This window comes from Gekko japonicus, unplaced genomic scaffold, assembly GCF_001447785.1.
Source record: "Gekko japonicus isolate JY-2015 unplaced genomic scaffold, Gekko_japonicus_V1.1 scaffold2230, whole genome shotgun sequence".
NCBI classification, from domain to species: domain Eukaryota; kingdom Metazoa; phylum Chordata; class Lepidosauria; order Squamata; family Gekkonidae; genus Gekko; species Gekko japonicus.
The window spans coordinates 235,952-258,361 of record NW_015172615.1 but is presented as its reverse complement, the minus strand read 5'-3'; the positions used below and the strand labels follow the sequence as shown (position 1 = coordinate 258,361).

The 22,410-nt window shown below is 47.2% G+C and overlaps 1 protein-coding gene across 1 annotated transcript in view; it reads right to left on the bottom strand.

Annotated features, from left to right (window-relative positions):
• Positions 1–6,798: 6,798 nt before the first annotated feature.
• CHCHD3 (coiled-coil-helix-coiled-coil-helix domain containing 3) overlaps positions 6,799–22,410 on the bottom strand; it is a gene marked incomplete at its 5' end in the record, with an annotated part of 240,401 nt that continues 224,789 nt past the window's right edge. The window contains one exon of the mRNA XM_015421643.1: positions 6,799–6,873. Coding sequence (XP_015277129.1) covers positions 6,799–6,873 — 75 coding nt within the window. The remainder of the gene's footprint in view (positions 6,874–22,410) is intronic.

Below are 22,410 nucleotides of genomic sequence, written 5' to 3'. Positions count from 1 at the left end.
GGGCATCTGATCGTGTTTCCGGTGGTAGTTCCGGCGCCCGCCCATGTCCCCTCGGAAAAAGGTTGGGTTTTTTTCAAAGTCTCCACGGATGCGCAAAAGCACCCAAGGGAGCATGCGCACATTTGAGGTTTTTAAAAAAAACAACAACCCAGTTTGTCCCGCACCCCGCTTCTTTGCCACGCCGCAGGACTGTGGAGTGATCGGCACCTCCCCCCTACCACGGGACCTCCATCGGTAGGTCTGCTCAAGTAACCGCACGGTATTTAGCCCCGGAGCTAACAGCCATGTCCCCCCCCCCCGCATTTTCCTGCCCATGTGACCGGGACCTTTGGCAGACACCCTCTTGTATCTGATGAAGGGAGCTCTGACACTCAAAAGTTTATACCCTGGAAATATTGCTGGTATTTAAGGTGCTACCGGACTTGAATCTTGCTCTTGAATGGAACAGGAAAGGGGGCAGGCCTCCGGGTTGCTCTACCCAACTGACCAAAGGGCAAAGTGCCGAGCAGGCCAGCGTGCCACAGCCGTTTGTGTAGTGTTCTGCGGCGATATGCCTCGTCTGGTGAACAACAACACCCGGCCGTTGTTTATGGAACAGCTTTAGTCAGTAGAAGGAGACGCCAAGAACGGAGAGCGAAGAACCACATCACACCGCCTGAGAGTCCACAGACCCCGCCCATTCTATCAGGTTAAATACATCACAGTAGAATGGAAAGCCACCTACTTAAAGATACACACACTTCACATCTCTCCCTCCAAACATACAAAGAACATTCTGACTACCGATTAGGGATTAAACAATTAAAACACATAACATTGACAGCCACCTGGATCACCGGAACAACAACGCAAGCTGCCAGAGAAGAAAAAGACTATGTCGAAAAAGGGTGCTGGTAGGCTACCCCCTCCCCTCACCGCATTGTGGCCCTAGGTAGGATTAATGACTACGCTGTAGTACTCTGTGAACGCTCTGAGACCCATTAGGGGTCATGGGCGGTATACAAATCACATGTAAATAATTAAATAAATAAATAAAAACAATAAACACTAAAAGTTCACATATCCCGTACAACGAAATACATACGCGCATAAACATTATGGCGTGTATCTTTCTGGAGAAAATACACGCCTGCTGTAAGACGTTGTACACCTAGGAATCCTCTCTATTGTCTGGGGACTATTCAGTTCCTGATCTCCCATTTCTGTCACTTGACTATTACACCTCTCCTGACAACTATTCGGTTCTCCTGACACCCTATTGTCTTCTCCTTGTTCCCTGTTGAACTCATTTTCCTTTTCCTCGTGCCTCCTCTGTTCTCTTCCCACTCCTTTCTGAAAGGCTCTAAGATGGACTCTATTACGCCAATAGGTGTTACCATCAGACGTCTGTACCCTATACGTACGTGGTTGCTGGCATTGCTCTATTCCTACTGCGGGACACCACTGCCTACTTCCCTCTAAAAAGGTAAAGGTTCCCTTGCTCGAAAGCCAGTCGAATCCGACTCTAGGGTTGCGGTGCTCATCTCCGTTTCAAAGTCAAAGGAGCCAGCGCTGTCCGAAGACGTTTCTGTGGTCATCTGGCCGGCATGACTAAACACCAAGGCGCACGGAACACTGTTCCCTTCCCACCAAAGTGGTACCTATTTATCTACGTGCAATTTCTTGCTTTCGAACTGCTAGGTTGGCAGGAGCTGGAGCTGGAACTAGAGATGGGCGCTCACTCCATCATGCGGCACCCGGGTCTCGAACTGCTGAACTACCGACCTTCCACAGCCTGCAGTTCAGCGTCTTAACCACTTGAGCCACCCACACCTCATCTCCTTCATTCACTGTCCTTTATAAAGTTTATATCTCCACTCCCTGGCATTACATTTTATGACACACGTGGCCCGGCCCAACAAGGTCTCCTCTATGTCACATCCGGCCCTCATAACAAATGAGTTCGACACCCCTGAGCTAAACACTTTAAAACCTTGGGTTTCCAAAAGACAAGATGTTACGAATTCAAAGTTCTGGGTCCAAAAGCAACTCTTCCCCAGAGTCCCCAAAGCCATGTTGGTTGGCTTCAGCAACAAAGTCTCAGGATGTCCAGAAGAAAGCAAGACAATGTCGACATGTCAGTGTAATGGTGCCTTCTTGATTCTCAAATCCAAAAAGCCTTGGATAGAATAGTTTCAGGTGGGTAGCCAGGCTGGCTTGCAGTTTGAGAGCAAGATTTCAAGTCTGGCAGTATGTCAGAACTCCGGAGCAGTTCTCTGAATGACTGTTGTTGGTTGGCTTCAGCAACAAAGTCTCAAGGTGTCCAGAAGGGAGCAAGACAATGTCGACATGTCAGTGTAACATGCAGGCACTATCAAGCCCCCTGAACAGGCTTCAAGACAGATCATTTCTTGTCTGGATCCTAGATTGCTGTTAGGCCTTTACACCAATCAGGGTTCAGGCAACATCCTATAGTTACAGGTGGGCCAATCAGTAGCAGGAGGACTTCATTGGTTCTCTGCCCATGTCAGAAGGGCGGTGGGGTGATCTGCAGCCCACTCCACCCCCATCTCTCACAGGGGCTTAACTGAATGGAATGTTAATTGGAGAGCCACAGTGGGAGAAGAACGCCGTTATCTTTGCAGGTAAGCAGGACTGTGTGAAACTCTGGAACCGCAGAAGACACAACAATTCCAACGGACACAGGCCGCAGCCAGACTGAACCAGCTTTTTAAAACAGAACTCCATTTTGAATGAACCAAAGCTCTTGACACCCCCGCCCCCACCAGAGGCTCAGCATAGTTAGAGACCCCCGGTGTTATTTCCCTCACGGTACTCAGGGTGGAAGAAGAGGCTGAGAGACTGCATCTTCCTTCGGGTTGTCTAATGAATCTGTGGCAGAGGTGAGATTTGAGCCTCTTGGCTCACAGCTCAGCATCTTAGGCCTAGTTCTCAATGAGGCAGAAAACCCCATTCCTCAGGTAGTCTCTGCCCCGGAAGTGCAAAATGTAAGCAGGACAGAAGAAGAAGAAGAAGAGGAGGAGGAAGAGGAGGAGGAGATTGGATTTTTACCCTGCCCTTCACTACCCAAAGGAGTCTCAGAGCGCAGATCAGGTTACCAACTCCTTTCCCTTCTGCTCCCCACAGCAGACACCCTGTGAGGTAGGTGGGGCTGAGAGAGCTCTGACAGAAACTGCTCTTTTTCAAGAACAGCTGTGCCTGAACTATGGCTTGCCCAACGTCATCCAGCAGCTGCAAGTGGAGGAGTGGGGAATCAAACTCGTTTCTCCCAGATTAGAGTCTGCGCACTTAACCACTACACCAAACTGGAAATTGGAAAACAGTCAAACACAGAACCTCACTCAGGAAACAGATAGGACAGCCAACTTCTCCTAATAACAATGCACGGCTCCCTGTTTTGAATTTATTCTTCCATAAGACAAACAGATAAATCCCAACGACTGCACCTTAATTATGTGTCTGCAGCTGTATTTTGCCAATATCATGTATGTGAAAATGTATACTTATTTCCATAAGTTTGCCAGCAGTGCTTTGTGCTGGGTTATACATAAAACATTTCTTATTTTGAAAGCGTAGCTCAGGGGGGAAAGAAGACGTCCAATTGTTCTTCCTGCACCATCTTAATTTCTAGCAATTTAGAGCTCTAAGTAAGGGGAAACCCTAAACTAAAGGAGAATGAAAGAGACGTTCTTGCTGAAGAGGATCAAGGCCTGTCTAATCTAGCATCCTGTTTCCTACAGCAGCCAGCAGAATGCTAGGAATCCCAGAAAAAGAGGAAGAAGAGATTGGATGTATAGCCCACCCGTCACTTGGGAGTCTCAGAGCGGCTTACAAACTCCCTCCCCTTCCCCTTCCCCCTCCCCACAACAGACACCCTGTGAAGTAGGTGGGGCTGAGAGAGCTCTGAGAGAACTGCTCTTGAGAGAACAGCTCTGACAGAACTATGACTTGCCCAAGGTCATCCAGCAGCTGCAAGTGGAGGAGTGGGGAATCAAACCCGGTTGTCCCAGATTAGAGCCCGCGCACTTAACTGGAGTTGCCAGGGATTTAGATATAGGCATCCACTTAAGAAGTCCCAGGAGCTCTCCTTCACCAAATCATTTAACTCCTAGCTGGAGGTAAGCCTCAGTAACGCTACGGGATTGTTCTGTGTATAGTACACAGCTCCTGCCAACCTAGCAGTTCGAAAGCAAGAAATTGCAAGTAGATAAACAGGTACCACTTCAGTGGGAAGGTAACAGCGTTCCGTGCACCTTGGTGTTTAGTCATGCCGGCCACATGACCACGGAAATGTCTTCGGACAGCACTGGCTCTTCAGCTTGGAAACGGAGATGAGCACCGCAACCCTAAAGTCGGATTCGACTGGCTTTCAAGCAAGGGAACTTTTACCTTTACCTTTATCCACTTAAGTCCCAGGAGCTCACCAAATCATTTAACTCCTAGCTGGAGGTAAGCCTGAGTAACGCTACGGGATTGTTCTGTGTATAGTACACAAGTAAATACTATTAGAGAATCTCTGCTTCCATTTTAAGCTTTTTTATTAAAGCATAATTATTGGGTTCTTAACACAGACTAAATCAACAAAGCATTAGACTACCCGACCATCATTGTTACATAGAGTACTAAAGGTGAGCAATTACACGAGTCCACAAAAGGTTCTCACCCCAAAAGTAAGCAGGTCATAGGCAAGGAGCCCCTTCCGAAGAAGAAAGCTCTCGATCAAAATAGCTACCCCTATTTATAGGACTTTAAAATCATCTTCTAACAGCTAACTATCCTAATTGATAAAGGCTCACATTCTTGGTTAACTCATTAGCTTATAACTTCAAACGCTTCACAAGATTATCTATACTTAAAATAACTTCTTAAAATTGATTAAACATGTTAGTTCATCCTTGCCACTTTTTATCTTAACAAAGTTTATATAAAAATGATGATTACAACTTTCTCATATGTATGGATATCTTCTGGCCTTCAACCAACATTCTCTTCCTTGAAGCCTATCTTCACCTCCGTGAAGCTGGACATTCTTGTGGTTCTAAGACGTTTTGCAACCGGGCCTCATCAAACTGTATCTACTGACCATGAGTTAGACCAGGGGTGTCAAACATGCAACCCAGGGGCCGGATCAGGCCCCCAGAGGGCTTCCATCAGGCCCACAGTGGAACTGGCCGTCTCCTGCTTCCAGGTCTGCTGCTGCTGCATCATAGCTTGCTTCACCAGACTCTCTTAATCACTCAACCATTCCACGTTTTAACCTGGGTCCTAGACTCAGAACTCTGAGCATGAGATTTCTGTGCCGAATGTCAATACATCAAAAGTAGGTTTGCAGCTTACAGAGCTAATGTTTTAAGCATGTTTTTATTTTAAGTAAAAAAAACACACCCTTTGTGTTTGCGTCCTTTACAAAATTTATATCTCCGCCACCTGGCATTACATTTTATGACACACATGGCTCAGCCCAACAAGGTCTCATTTATGTCAGATCCGGCCCTCGTAACAAATGAGTTCGACACCCCTGAGTTAGATGGCTTCTGATCTACGCAAGGCCATACAATTGTTGGCACCCTCACTGCTCTTCTGTCCTGGGTCTCTAGGCTCCCTTCTTTGGCACGCTTCCGTGACAGGCAGACTATGTGTACCACAACATCCTCTATGAATCCTGTGTCACACAGTGGCCAAGCCAGTTCCTCTGGAGGTCTAACAACAAGGCACAGAGGTCGAGGCATTCCCCTGATGTTTCTTCCTGACCCTGGGATCCAGAGGTTCACTGCCTCTGAATGTGGAGGTTCCATTTAGTCACCATGGCTGGTAGCCACTGATAGACCTCTCCTCCACGAATTTATCCAATCCCCTTTTAAGGTCCTCTATGCCTGTGGTCATCACTACATTCTCCAGCAGCAAATTACTGCCGCGACTATAAAGATCAGTTGTCTTGGGGGCCAAGAACCTTTTGGCAACAACAGAATTTGGGGCAACAACAGAGCACCAGTTTCTGTGTTCTACTTACAGCACCTCTCTGATGAGGGCAGGAAAGGGGGGGTAAAAAAATTCAAAAACAAAAGCCACGAAACATGATGGATGAGGACTTCTTCTTGCAGACATTAACAGCAGCAGAAGAAAAGCCCAGGGCAAAGTGATAGGGCTACTTTGCCCCACCCCCACCCCCATAACTAGATCTTCACTTAATCCTCCCAAGGAGTAATAAAGATAATTTAACCCGACCTTCACCACTGGGGACAGAATTAAACTGCTAATTTCAATACCTTTCAAAGCCAACATGCCAGGAAGGAAGGGGATTCCACACAAATGCAAGCTTGAAACATCATTATTTCTATAGCACTTTCAAAACAAAGAACAGTACCTTGAACTGTAAACGTGTGCCACGTTTTAAAATTATACACCACAGCAGGCTCACATTCTAATGTAAATGTCGGTATCCCACTAATAAAATTTAAATAGCAGAACTTTTTTAAAAAAGTATGTATGCTCAAGTCTTTGGCGTTCAAGAGGTGTGCCTTTTTCCCATAGACTGAGCCCCTGTGCCTCTCAATGCCGTATCATATCTATGCTAGGAGTCTGTGAATGCTTTCAATTTCTAAGAAGGACTGAATAATACCGCAATTCAGTTGGCCAAGAGTCTGTCGAAACCCCATTCCTTTCAATAACCAATACCTACAGCCTATTTTATTTCACTTTTCAGAGAGGGGGGGGCATTCTTTCCCTTTGCATTTTTACACGAACAAAAGCTAAAATCAGATTCATGTTCTTAAAAAAAAATACGAGAGGGAAAAGGTCTTACTTGAATCTGGCTTCTACCTCGTTGACGGCTTTTTGGAATTCCTCTGTGGTAACTTTGTAGTACTGTGCGCTCTGGAAAAGGGGGGGGAGAGAGAAAGGATGAAGTGTAAATTATAAAGTATATCATAAGCTCCTACACAACGGTTAAAGCGTTTGGGGGAGAAGTTCAATTATTCTTGAAGCCCCAAAAGACGCTCTGCGGCCCAGACGACTTACATTGTAACTAGCATAATTATAAACAGCAGTTAATATGGTCTGCACGTTTTTGTTCTAAACAGACTACGCTTTTTAAATCAGAGAACAGGCAACTGCTGTTTCAGAGCAGTTCCTTTATCCTGCAGCCCAGGCTAAGCCAAACTCATCAGATCTCAGAAGCTAAGCAGGGTCGGCCCTGGTTAGTCCTTGGATGGGAGACCACCCAGGAAGTCTAGGGTTGCTACACAGAGCCAGGCAATGGCCAACCACCTCTGTTCGTCGCCTGCCTTGAAAACCGTGAAGGGCCACCGTAAAGTCAACTGCCGGTCAATGACGCTTTCTGCCACGGTGCTTCTGTTAGCCTTCGGCCTCTGCCTACCTTCTCCATGTGGGCCCCTTCTTCAATGGCTTCTTGTTTACCAGCCCCCCGATTCTCTCTGTTTCCCAATTCCTCTGCTCCCAGCCACCAAGTTCCTTCTCACACCCAACGTCCACGGTCTTCAGGCCCCGTGCCTACTTGTCCCAGGTCTTTCACGGCCCCTCGGCCCTGCTCTGGGTTTTTGTGACATCACAAAACCTCAGCCAGTCACAACAGCAGGTGCTCACAATAGCTTGAGACCAGTGTTCCCTCTAAGATGAGTTAGTGTGAGCTAGCTCACAGTTTTTTAACCTCTCTCACACATTTTTGTCTTCACTTAGGAAGGATGGCTCCAGAGCCAAGTAATGTATGCAGTAGCCAGATCGCTCACTCACAACTTTAAGGCCAGAAGCTCACAAAGTAGATTTTTTTGCTCACAAGACTCCACAGCTTAGAGGTAGCATTGCTTGAGACTATTTCACTTACCACAGTTAGCCCTCCAGGGACTACTTATTATTATTTATTAGAATTATCAATCACCCTATCCCAGCTTACGCTCTGGGTAATGTACAAGACGTAATGTCATAAAAAATACAAAACATTAAAATTCAATATGTAACTTAATAAAACTTTGAAAAAGCATAACTGACAGAGCTATTGATTTGGCGTAACGCCACATTCTGAGCCTTAATGCAATACCCAATTCCTCGTGCTCAACAACATTCAGCGTACTAAAATGGCGCCCACATATCTGAACTCCTAAACAAACTGTGAGTGTCCTTGAATTCCTTCTTGGGCCATTCAAAGATCCTGCCATACAGTGTGAAAGATATGGCAGTAGTTACAAAACAGAGAAAAAAGGGTAAATGGAAGGCCGCATGAGTTAAAATAGGAAAGCTGTATGCAAGTTCAAGTTAGTTGTACTCCCAATGGTTGACCCACAGGAATTCTCTGACCCATTCTTAGCCAAGGCCACAGGAATTCTCTGATCCATTCTTGGCCAAGGCTGAGTTTGGTGACACAGCAAAAGGTGGTTATGTATGTATGTGCCATCAAGTCATAGACGACTTTTGGTGACCCCAGGAAGGGTATTTCAAGGCAAGTGAGAAGCAGGGGTGGTCTGCCATTGCCTTCTTCTGCAGAGTCTTCCTTGGTGGTCTCCCATCCATGTACTCACTGTGCTTAATTTTCAAGATCTGACAAAATTGGGCTATATGATGTCACCTTCCTTCCCCCAAAGCTGGCTACATTAATTGTATTTGTGAGTGGTTAGAAGTCACATCTGAGGGGCCCAGAGAAAGATAAACACAATGCAACGCCTACAGATTGTATTCCTGGCTCCACTGTAATCAGGGATTTCTTTGCTTTTTTATTTATTTAAAAAGAGGTGCGGGAACTCTAAAGAGGGAAATGAAGTTTTCAATCTGTATACTGAAAACTCATGAACTCTTACACATTTTAAAAATAATTTTGTCAAAGAGGTTTCTGGAACTCTGTTCCAGAGCATCCCCCCAGGAAAAAAAAATCCCTGGTTGTAACCAGTGCTCCCTCTAAGCTGTGGAGTCTTGTGAGCAAAAATTCTACTTTGTGGGCTACTGGCATTAAATAGTGAGCGAGCGATTTGGCTGCTGCATAAATTAGTTTGCTCTGGAGGCATCCCTTCCTGAGCTAAGGCAAAAATGTGTGAGACGGAGGCTAACAAACTGCAAGCTAGCTCACACTAACTCAGTTTAGAGGGAACACTGGTTGTAACTAAGTTAATGTAGCACATGGTCACCGCTAATATTCAATAATATTCAATAAAATAACCACCTGCAGGATACTGATTCAGCGTAGATTTCTATTTCTGTCTGGAAATATCCTTCCACTCAGGGGGAAGCTACGGAACAAGCATGCTGCCACTGGAAAGTCAGTCCACCACATCCATCTCCAGAAGAAGCGTACAACTGGCCTTTTTATCAAGTCATCCCTCCCTAAATATCAAGGGCACACAACACTCGAACCTGAAGCAGAAATGGTTCTTCCTACGCCTCGAAATGTCACCGCTTCCCTATGGGGCAGGCGGCATACCGAGACAATGGGCCATAAAGTGGTGACATTTTTGAGATGAAATAATGTCACCATGGTAATTTTTATATAAGTAATGGTCTTTATGACTTTGTTACACAGTTAGCGTGGGAACTAAGTTTCATCACTGTCAATGAGTTCAAAGGCATTTTTTTTTAAAAATGGCACATGTATTGGTGGGCAGCGGCCGCAAACTACACCCTCTGGCCCAAGGTATTCTGTGGGAAGACCTTTCGTGGTGCCTCCCAAATAATTCCCCACCCCTCACCCAGCTTCAAAGTTTCTAGAAATCTGACGCCACCTAGCCCCTCCAGCAGTGGCAGAATTCACATTCCTGGGATCCAAGATCACCGCAGACGGTGACTGCAGCCATGAAATCAAAAGACGCCTGCTCCTTGGGAGGAAAGCGATGGCGAACCTAGACAGCAGAATAAAGAGAAGAGACATGACCCTGCCAACCAAAGTCCGTATGGTCAAAGCGATTGAGAGTCCCTTGGACTGCAAGGAGATCAAATCAGTCAATCTAAAAGAAATCAACCCCGACTGTTCCCTGGAAGGCCAGAGACTGAAGCCGAAGCTCAGATACTTTGGCCACCAAATGAGAAGGGAACATTCACTGGAGAAGACCCTGATGCTGGGAAAAGAAGGGAACAGCAAAGAATGAGATGGTTAGACAGTGTCATCGATGCAACGAACATGAAGTTGAGTAAACTCTGGAAGACGATGGAGGACAGAAGGGCCTGGCGTGATGGGGTCCATGGGGTCGCGAAGAGTCGGGCTCGACTGTGCGACTGAACAACAACAAAGCCCCTCCCACTTTCTAAAAGCACTCGGTGGGTACCAGAAAAGGCATTGGCGGGCACCAAGTTGGGGACTCCTGGGTTAGACTGTAATTTTAACCAAGCCACCATGACACTCTTTACTACGCACACAGCATTTCTTCCTTCATGCTCAAAGCATCAAGGAATACATTCAGCAACTCTTCCGTCAGCCTATGTAGCCTGTGTTAACTACCCACACATAGCACAGAGGATGGGAGCCTGCTGTTTGCCCTAGAACACCCACAGCATTCATAGCTGGGCTGCGACTTCCAGCCGAATGACATTACTTGGGTCTCAGAACTGGATTATGCATGAACCTGGCCACAGAGCCACTGACGACCACATCCTTGCTCCCTCAGTTCTTGCAACAAGTGTTCCTACCTGGGTGGCAGGACTCACGATGCAATGCAACAACTTGCTGTTAAGACAGGGTTGCCAATTTCAGTTTGGGAAATTCCTGAAGATTTTTTGGGGGGTGGACCCTTGGGAAGAAGGGGTTTGGGATGGGAAGCCGACTTCCGCAGGGTATTATAACCACAGAGTTTACCCTCCACATCAGCCATTTTCTCTAGGGAACTGGAAATTAGCTATCATTCCAGGAATTCTCCAGGCCCCATCTGGAGGTTGGCCACCCTATGGTAAGCACCATTAAACATTGCTGTAGGGATTTGAAAGGAAGATCTTGCCACACGAATGGCAATTTTTCTGTAATCGGGTTCCAATGCACCAGCATTCCTAGACCAAAACCTGAATCTCTTTTGGCTCAGCAGATACAGCTGTAGCCTAATAGATTACCACAGTGTCTTTGTGGGGAGGGGCTGTCACTGGCAGAGCATCTGCTTGGCATGCAGAAGGTCGCAGGTTCAATCCCCGGCACCACCAGTTAAAAGGACCAGGTAGGAGGTGACGCAAAAGACCTCCGCCTGAGACCCTGGAGAGCCATGAAGTGGGGCTGTAGCTCAGTGGCAGAGCACCTGCTTGGCATGCAGAAGGTCCCAGGTTCAATCCCCAGCATCTCCAGTTAAAAGGACCAGGTAGGAGGTGATGCAAAAAGACCTCCGCCTGAGATCCTGGAGAGCCGCTGCCAGTCTAAGTAGACAATACTGACTTTGATGGACCAATGTTCTGACTCTGTAGAAGGCAGCTTCATGTGTTCCTATCTGAGCTGAACCGTCTTCTTACGAAAACAAAACAAAAAGACGCAACGTGTCAGACCCCCTCTGCCAAATCAGACCAAGGTTAAGCAAGGCTCCTTTGCCGCGGCGGAAGACGGGAGCAAACTTGTGTCACCGAAAGGCTGTTCCATCAAGAAAGGGAAAAGGCCGGACGCTCAATCATCTGAGCCTTATGCTTCCCCAGACCATTCTGAAGTCACTTGGGATCTACAGCGATCATTGGAAAAAACATTAAGCTGAGAAGGAGAGTAAAATTGTGTTTCGGGCCTTGCGTCTTCACCCAAATTATAATAAATGGTGTAACAGATACCACAGTCCAAAGGGCACACAAAGATCAGAGAGAGCGTGGTGGTCTCGCAGCTCTGGGCTTGCTCCTGCAATTCAGGACCAATAATTCATTTGTCTGCAAAACCGAAATTCCAGGCAGGGGACTTTGATGCATGTTTGTGTGTGTGTGTGTGTGATAGTTTATTTTTTAATAAATCATTCTTGGCGAGTAAGAAAATGAAAATGAAATCCCCTTCACACCGGTGACCCCCTTTTGCATTTAGCAATCTTGCTGGCCCAATGACAGTCACATCCAGGTTTCCGTGGATATAGATAAAATCGATAGGGATGTGATTAGACAAGCAGACGGACAGCGGCGTGTGCACGGACAGGTCACCGTTTGAGATGATGAATCGGCCTCCATCAACTGGCGGTCCCCCCTGATGCTAACATTTACTATAATCTTATTTGGGCAGCGATTTATCTTTCTTGGGCCGGATCAATAAAAATGAACACAACAGTTGTAAGGATCGATTGTAATTTTTTATCATTTTAAAGCATGAAGGCACATTTCTGACACAAATGCAATATTCGGAGGGTACATGCTCAGCTTATTCTCTCTCTGTCTTTTGGGCGTGCTCCTCTTTCATCGGCCATTTACGGGATCAGACGAGTTGCTACATATGCTGAGAGGATGTAATCTGGCTGCAGATGATGAAGCTGCCATTTATCAACTTAGATTTAGTTTTAGAAGGAGTTTCAGGGCCATAGATTCTTTTGTACGTGTACACACAATCATGCACGCAGCAATGGGCGGATGGGACCTCCTTCGCCCGGCAATCTTTCTTGTTTTTATAGAAAAATCGAGATCTCCACAGACGTTGGATAGAGAACGATCATGCTTGCTTTAATGGGCTGTCAATTAGAAACTACTTCACTGTACAGTCGCCTAATGTACTGGCAGAGAAATTGCCTCCCTCCTCTCAGCTGGTTAATTGAAACTGTCCCTTAATATGACAATAAATTACAAGGATATAGTGCTTTTAGCACAGGTGAAGTGGGAATCAAGAATTCCATTCTGAAGGCAACTCGAATACCCGTCCGCAAACCCGTGGGAAACAATAAGGCCTTCTTGTTTTCTCCAAGCTGAAATATAAATTGGAGATATGGATCTAAATATAAAACAAAACAAGCGGGGGACCCACAGGGACCCACGGGGTGAGGGACTCATTTTCCTGATCTGCTATTTCCTCTTTCTCTTCCCTGAAAACCCCTTTTCTTGCATCTGTCTCTCCTTCCCACCCACCCACCTTTCTACCTAAATCTGCCCCTCTGCTTTCTCTCCTTCCCTCCCCCGGCCATCTTTCCCTGGGAAAACTATGACCAGCTGCATGGTGCCAGCTGCTAGGCCCAGCTGTGTGGTGGGGAACCTGCAAGGACTTGCAAGGGGCACCCCCCTTTCACATGAATTCTCCTCCCCGCAGTTTTTTTCCTCTTTCCTTCCTCCTGGCAACCCCCATATCCTTGCCTTTTCCTACTTACTTCTCTCCTTCCCACCCAGATCCTAGAGTGGAACTCTTAAGGTTGATTTTTGTGCAGGGGCTGTTGTCGAACAGTAGCAAGAAACGGTAGCCAAGCCTGGATGAGACACGGAATCCACATGGCAGCAAGTTAGTCAGTGGTTGCTGCTGGGCCTGGCTGCAACGAGACCTCCCTCAAAGGCCAAAACAGCCCTGGAATGGGCTCTGCCCCTCCCCTGCCTTTCACTGACTGAAACCAAGAAGAAGAAGAAGAAGAGGAGGAGGAGATTGGATTTATACCCCACCCTTCACTCGGAGTCTCCGAGCGGCTTACGAACTCCTTTCCCTTCCCCTCCCCACAACAGACACCCTGTGAGGTAGGTGGGGCTGAGAGAGCTCTGACGGAAATTCCTCTTTTTCAAAAACTCCTCTGACAGAACTATGGCTTGCCCAAGGTCATCCAGCAGCTGCGAGTGGAGGAGTGGAGAATCAAACCTGGTTCTTCCAGATTAGAGACCGTACACTTAACCACTATGCCAAACTGGCTCTCCCAGTACACCAAACTGGCTCTTGATAGCTGGTAATACTGCTGTGGTTACCTAACAACACTCACAATAGCCACTGGGTTTCTTAAAGCTACAGTCACTACTACAATTATTTGGGGGATTTTTAAACGACACAGTACCCAATAGTGTATATTTCCAGTAACCAAGGGGAAAGGGGGAAAAACCCAAATAAAGGCTATTTCCTTCAGCAGAATTACACCAGTTGAATCTTGCCCACAGCTGCTATTCAAGATGCTCGGTGGTCTTTCAGTATCTCAATCAGACCTCTTACAGATTTCATTCAGGTCTGCGGTGCTTCTGTAGGATTCTTTCCTGATAAAGTCTCTCTGGAGCCAGGCCAATTTAGATAGCAATCAGGCATTGGAAATGTCCACTTGTTAGTTGTCTAAGAATAGATTTGGATTATCTCTGACTGATAGGGACAGGATTCTTGGGGTTGTGAAGGCCACCTTCGGTCTTTGCTCACCTGATTTATTTAACCTTGACTGAATAAAGTAAAAATATCACTTGCCAGAATAATTCATCTTGTAAAGAAGAGAATTCTCCCAAAGTGTTGAAGGAGGCAGTTGTGAAGGTGCTATTGAAAGACCGTCTGTTTTGGCAAAGGAAGATCTAGTCAAATGAAGGCCTACCCCAATCTTGGGATTGGGGATACGGCAATGGAGGATCCCCAAGCACACCTAGATTACACATTAATTAATTAATTCTCTGCCTCTGATTAATTTTCTGATTACACTTTGCCCTGTACCTCTTCATCCTGACTCCTTCCTTTGCAACACCCCTCCCATCTTCAGACTGGGATACAAGGACTCGGGGATAATCCGTTTCTATTTGTATCTGACGAAGGGAGCGTTGACTCTCAAAAGCTCATACCCCAAAACCCTGTTGGTCTCTAAGGTGCTACCAGACCTGAACCTAGTATCCTTCAGTAAGATATAGAATCACAGAGCTGGAAGGGGCCATCCAAGCCGTCTAGTCCCACCCCCTGCTCAGTGCGGGATCAGCCTAGAGCATCCCTGACAAGGGTTTGTCCAGCCGCTGCTTCAAGACGGCCAGGGAGGGGGAGCCCACCACCTCCCCAGGCAGCCCGTTCCACTGTTCATAGAATCAGAGAGTCAGATGGGACCATCGAGGCCGTCTAGTCCAACCCCCTGCTCCATGCAGGATCGGCCTCGAGCATCCCTGACAAGGGTTTGTCCAGCCGCTGCTTCAAGACGGCCAGGGAGGGGGAGCTCGCCACCTCTCCTGAGGCAGCTGATTCCACCGCTGCACAACTCTGACTGTCAAAACGTTTTCCCTAAGATCCAGCTGGTACCTTCCCACCCTTAATTTAAACCCATTCTTGCGGAGCTCTTTCGCCAGGCTTTTACGTAGGGGCCGCCACTACCACCATCATGTGGTTAATAACGGGACGGAAGGATGGCCACGGAAGATCTGCCAAAATACTACACGGCACTGGTACCACCGGACTATGTGCCAACTATAGTTGGACTATGTACCAACCATAGGCAATGCCACCTTTAATAGCAGCCTGATATTCCCCTGCAAACTATGGAGACCATCCTGTTCTTATTGAGCACTTTATTCTTTGTTGATTTAAATGGTTTTACTGTTTTATTCTGTTTTACTGTGTTTTTATGTGTGAAGAAGAAGAGATTGGATTTATACCCCGCCCTTCACTACTACCCAAAGGAGTCCCAGAGCGACTCACAAACTCCTTTCCCTTCCCCTCCCCACAACAGACACCCTGTGAGGTAGGCGGGGCTGAGAGAGCTCTTGACAGAAACTGCTCTTTTTCAAGGACAGCTCTGCCAGAGCTTGTGACAGGCCCAAGGTGACATCAGCAGGTGCAAGTGGAGGAGTGGGGAATCAAACCTGGTTCTCCCAGATTAGAGTCTGCACACTTAACCACTACACCAACCTGGCGGCTTACTAGTGCTCCCTTGTAAGCCGCCCTGAGCCCGCTTGCGGGGAGGGCGGGGTATAAATATAAATAAATAAATAAACAATCCTCTGCTGCCAACAGGAACAGCTCCCTGCCCTCCTCCAAGTGACAGCCCTTCAAATACTTAAAGAGAGCCATCCTGTCCACCTCCTACTCTCCAGACTAATAAATGTTCCCAAGTCCCTCAGCCTTTCCTCACAGGGCTTGGTCTCCAGGCCACCGATCACCCTCGTTGCTCTCCTCTGGACCCGCTCCATCCTGTCCACGTCCTTCTTGAAATGAGGCCTCCAGAACTGCTGCACACAAGACTCCAGGTGTGGCCTGACCACTGCAGCGTACAGCGGGACTATCACATCCCCAAGATCACATTATATGTCAAGCTGCCTTCAGTAACCTAGTGTCCTATGCGAGATATATGTCAAGTTGCCATGTGAACATTTATAACTTTGGTGTTGGGTGCCATAGATATGCTGATCACACCCAGTGATTAGATAAGACAGACAGACAGACAGACAGACAGACAGACACAGAGAGAGAGAGAGAGAGAGAGAGAGAGAGAGAGAGAGAGATATCTTAAACCACAAGGAACGGTGGGGTATAAATTTTTAATAAATAAATAAATATCATTAGCTAAACTCCAGAAAGCTCTCATGGTCTTAAACCAGCATCTCAAACCTATGATCGAGTGGGTGAGGGAGAATAAGGGGAACTGAATCCAATTAAGGTGAGGGTGGTCAGGAAGCGTCATGGACTTCCGAGGGATGAACTTCCAAGCTGTGGATGGGGTTCAGCTTTCGTTAGACAATCATGGCAAAAACTTAGCAGCACCCCTAGATCCAGCATTGCTAATGGGAAAAACCAGTGAGCAGAAGTCACTAGGAGAACCCTTTTTTGTCTTAATTTGTCTTTCCTTCTGGACTTGGCTTCCCTGGCCACTCAGAATTGTGCCTCTGTTAACCTCTTGATCAGGTTACTGAGCCATGCTCTACATGGGGCTGCCCTTGAAGAGAACTCTAAAGCTTACCCGAGGCTGATCCGGAAATTACAGCTGGTACAAAATGCGGCAGCGCACCTGCTGACATCGATACCTGTGTGGGCTCACATTTGGCATGTATTTTGCCAGCTGCACTGGTTACCAGTTGAGTACTGGATCTGCTTCAAAGTGTTGGTAATAACCTTCAAAGCCTTATACGGACTGGGTCCAACATACCTAAGGGACCACCTCTTCCTGTATACACCTCAAAGAGCTTTATGGTCTAATAATCAACATATCCTGGTGGTTCCTGGCCCAAAGGATGTCTGTCTAGCCTCAACTGGGGCCAGGGCCTTTTCTGCCCTGGCCCCCACCTGGTGGAACAGATCAGGGCCCTGCGTGATCTTATTCAGTTCTGCAGGGCCTGCAAGACGGAGCTCTTCTGCCAGGCTTCTGGTTAGGGCAGCAGGCATCCACACATGGCCTTCCCCTGAGGTTGCTGTCTCCCACCTACCGGCCATCCATCCATCCATCCATCCATCGGTAACCAGACATTTCCATCTGTATTACTGGGTCGCAGAGCTCTTTTTGTAGAAAAAGCCCAGCAGGAACTCATAACAGCAGGGACTCATTAGCATATTGGGCCACACCCCTGACAGCACAGCTCATTAGCACATTAGGCTGCACCCCCATGTTACCAGAAGTGTGGTCATCCAGCCACACCCACCTTTTGCTTCTTATTCTGTTTACCTTGTTTGCTGTCAACGCCCAGGGGCTTTTTTTGTAGCAGGAACTCCTTTGCATGTTAGGCCACACACCCCTAATGTAGCCAATCCTAATGAGTTTCTGCTGTTAGGTGTGGCCTGTTATGCTAATGAGTTCCTGCTGGGCGTGGCCAACTCAGGAGCCAGCTGGAACTCCGTTCCTGTGCGTTCCTGCCCAAAAATAGCCCTGATGGGTCGGAACTTTCACCGGTAGCTATAACCCCTGATTTTATTATTTATTCATTATGATTCATGAATTTAAATGTTTCTACGATGTTTTTAAACTTCATTGTGACCGTTGAAATGTGATGCGACCCCCGCCCTGAAACCGCTCGCAGGATGGGCGGGATACAAATAAAATAATCCTCTGCTGCCAACAGGAACAGCTCCCTGCCCTCCTCCAAGTGACAGCCCTTCAAATACTGGGATGAGTCAGTTTGGGCACAGCAAATGCACTGACTACCTCTATGCTTCCAAGCTCAATTTGAGGTGCTGGTTTCTTAACTTTAAAGCTGGTCATAGCGTGGGATGAATGCACAAATCGTCTCTCCCTTTACGAAACCACGTACCGCTTCTACCGAGCATCGGAGTCCCTGCTTATTGTGCCTCTGTGCAGATGGCATGAGCCCCGGCTGCCTTTGCACGTGTCTCTTTTAGGGAAGGAGGGACGGCAGCTCAGTGGTACAGCATCTGCGTAGTATACAGAAGGTCCCAGGTTCAATCCCCGGCATCTCCGGTTAAAAGATCTGGCAGTAGGTGACGTGAAAGAACTCAGCCTGAGACCTTGGAGAGCAGCTGCCAGTCTGCGGAGACAATACTGACTTTGATGGACCGAGGGTCTGAGTCGCTATAAGGCATGTTCATGTGTTCTACTGCGGTACCTGTGTCCCATAACCCATGCGGTAGATACCTGACATCACAAAGGCTGAGGTCACACACACTAAACAATCCACTTTCAGTGCACTTCCCAACTGGATTTTACTGGACGTTACCATTATAGCCTGGACGTCTAGGCTACAAGCATGGATGGCTTCAAAAGGGAATTAGATAAGCACAAGAGGGGGACCCGCGATACTCGCGGGGGGGGGGGGAAGAGCTCCATCTCCTCCACCCCCCCCGCTCGATCTCCCCGAGGAGGCGGCAGCGGCGGCGAGGCCGGGCCTCAACAGTGGGAGGGCTTCTAATGTCCTGGCCCCACTGGTGGACCTCCTGATGGCACCTGGTATTTCTGGCCACTGTGTGACACAGAGTGTTGGGCTAGATGGGCCTTTGGCCTGATCCAACATTGGCGTCTCTTATGTTCTCTTATGTACCATCTATGCCCGGTGTCGAATTTACTGCCAGCCTGATCTCGCCAAGAGCAGACGTACTGCCGACTGAATGTTTCTGAATGCACTTTACCATAGCTGTATCACCATTGATGTTGATGTCTTCATAATGTTTTAATAATTTTATCTTGTATTTTATATTGATATTTATATTATTGTTTTCTATTGTTTCCTCTGGTAAACCGCCCTGCGCCTGCCTCGGCGGGGAGGGCAGGGTAAAAGTTAAAGTAATAAATAAATATAAATAAATACTGTGTGAACTGACACAATCCAGTTGGAAAGTGCATTGAAACTGGATCGCAAGGTGATTATTTAGTGTGCGTGACCGCAGCCTAACTTTCTAGAAGGCCATTCTGTTTTGAAAAAAGATGAGACGTCAGATTTGGTAGCCGAGCGTCTGCAAATTGTGTTTTCCCGACCCTACGAATTTTTTATACTGTAATTTGTGTAACTGTGTGACTTGTTGGGCTTTTAATGCAAATTTGATTGTAAGTTGCCTTGAGTTCCTAGGACAAGCAGGGCAGAAATATTCTTAAACAGAGAAACAGAGTGACGTGAAGTGCTACCCCATGTGGCTATGAGCAAGGCTTCTCTTTTTTAGATCAGCTTTTAGCGGCATTATTTGGATGCACCCAGCAGAGAAGAATCTCCTTTAGGCTGAGACGGCGCTGCAAGCTCTACTGATAGGATTTTGTCGGTTGTTTTATTTATTACTTTTCATTGACGGGTCTTAATGGCCGTAAACCACCCTGATTCCAAGGAAGGCGGGCGATAAACACATAAATGAAACCCACAAATGAGATTTTGTCCTTGTAAATAAAAGGGTAAGCATATGCTTCATCTGGTGCCAAAAAACAAAACTGCATGATGACATAATGCAAGCAAACAGGGATGTTGTTACTGCAACAGTTGTTATGCTGGAACAGTAAACCCATCTTCCTTCCGTAGGAGCTGGAGTGAAGCAAAAGGGAAGCACTGCATTCCCTTTTATCTTATCAGCAATCGCGCCTGTAGCAGGACTTGAACCTGGACTGTGAAGGCCGTTAGGTAGAGGTTCAAACAAGCAGGCATGCATATTAGCAGAAAGAGGTCAGTGTGGGCCGTCTCCAGCTGCCAAAGACCCCCGAACAAGCTTCTCAGTCAGCCTTGTTCAACAAGAGGACCAACAACAGTTCCTGCTGTTCCTGGTAAAGAGACCACCTTTGCCTCATCATTCTCCCCCCACCTCCCGCCATGACAACCCTTAGATCAAATACACCTTGCCTTTTCCTATGTGCAAACACTGATTCATACTTAAGTAGTTTATCAGTTGTGCAAAATAAATGGACACCCGTGCTCTCTTTTTCACGAGGGGGAGTTTACCCATGGCTTAAGATCCCCATATGTACCCCAGAGAGCACTACGGTCGGGGTTGCAAAATCGACTGATCCTCCCGGGTCCCAAGGATGCCAGGCTTGCTATTACCAGGGCCAGGGCCTTCTCAGTGGCTGCTCCATACTGGTGGAATGAGCTCCCGGAGGAGATCAGGGCCCTGCGGGATCTTTTACAGTTCCGCAGGGCCTGCAAGACGGAGCTCTTCCACCAGGTCTTCAACTAAGGAGCTGCCACTATACCAGCAACTTTACTTACAGAGCCCTGGCCCTTGGCTTCGACACCTAGCCTGCGCCGTCCTTCTATGAGGCAGATCATGAGCAGAATGATTGTGAGACCTTTGTGTGCACTCTTAAGTAAGCCATCTTAAATAACTAATCAACTATTGCTAGCACTTTATGGGAGCTGTGGTGGCTGAAGTGGTTAAGACGCTGAACTGCAGGCCGGAAGGTCGGTAGTTCAGCAGTTCGAGACCCGAGTGCCGCATGACGGAGTGAGCCCCTGTTTCTGGTTCCAGCTCCTGCCAACCTAGCAGTTCGAAAGCAAGAAATTGCAAGTAGATAAATTGGTACCACTTTGGTGGGAAGGTAACAGCATTCCGTGCGCCTCGGCATCAAGTCATGCCAGCCACGACCATGGAAATGTCTTCAGACAGCGCTGGCTCTTCGATTTGGAAACGGAGATGAGCACCACAACCCTAGAGTCGGATTTGACTGGCTTTCGAGCAAGGGAAACCTTTACCTAGCACTTTATGAATCATGATTTATTTATATTGAATTGTTTTTAGAGGATTTTATGTGATTTTAATTGTTGTTTGTATTGACCAGTGTAAGCCGCCATGAGCCTGCTTGCAGGGAGGGCAGGGCATAAATCAAATGTATATGTCTCTGTGTGTGTATAAAATAAAACCACATGGGGAAAGCACTTCACATACCCAGTTTTTCATCTGGAAGGAAGCCCCACATGGTGTCATGGTGTAATGACTTCCAGGATATAAGAGGAAGTCATGAATAAGGCCTTTGATGGACAGGTTGTTAAAACTTCCATGTGAAAGGAAACAAGTTCTGGCAGAATGTTACAAGATCAGCAGTCGGTCAGCATACAAAAATTGGCTGGCGGAGGGGGGACGAGAGTGAGAGAGCGTACACGCACACGTTTTTAACCTAAACTGAAAGCCATTTGAGAGATTTTAGTAAATGAAGGTGCTAAAAGGGCCAGTATCATCCGAGCTGATAAGAGGTTATCAACAGAGAAGAACCACCATTCCATTTCACGGAACGGACGGCTCTAGTGTATCACCGATAAGCTGGACCCTGTAGAAGCAGGTAGAATCTTCATCTTACTTTACAATGTTTACTCAAGCCTGTAGCCTCAAACCTCTCGACAAAGTCAGTCTTCGTTTATCTTACAGGGATTAACTTGGCCTACGCCTTCAACACCGGTAACAAGCAGGGGTAGGTAAGAAGAGACCCACTATTTCATCCATGGGTGTTTCCGCGTGGGTTATTTGCCCTGAGTTTGATGCCGTTGGCAAGTGGGGGTTTTCTCCTGTTTCCCCAAAGGATCGTGGGGTATTCATGCACCTCCCAGGGTTTCCTTTGGGTTCCCCCTCCATTTTTCCCAAACCTGCTCTGCTGCAAAGTTTTAGGAAAGATTGCATCAAAGCCCAGACAGCTACCATGTGCGTGGAAAAGCTGATGATGCTTGGCTTACTGGTGATGCTACTTGACTTTAAAGCCCTATATGGTCAGAGACCAGTCTACCTAAGGGACCGCCTTGCCCCGCATGTTCCCCCAAGGGCACTACGGTCGGGGACTCAACATCTGTTGGATGTTCCAGGTCCCCGGTCCATCAGATTAACCATGACCAGGAATAGGGCGTTTTCGGTGGCGGCTCCTCTCTGGTGGAATGAGCTCCCAGAGGAGATCAGGGCTCTGCGGGACCTAGCACAGTTCCGCAGGGCCTGCAAGACGGAGCTCTTCCGCCAGGCTTTTGAATAGGAGCTGCCACCACCAACACTAATGCACCACCAACGCATGGGTTTACCATCCACGCCCTATATATGGACATCATGATGTGGGGCATGTGTCATCAATGCCCCACAATCATTGCATTATGGGCGAGAATGGGACGTCTAGGGGGCGGCCATCTTTTTTAGAAATTGTAAATTGGAATTAAGCTGAGAGGAGCACTATTATTGTTTTAATGTTGATGTATTTTAAGAAATTTTGTACTGTTTTCTATTTTATGTGGCGACAT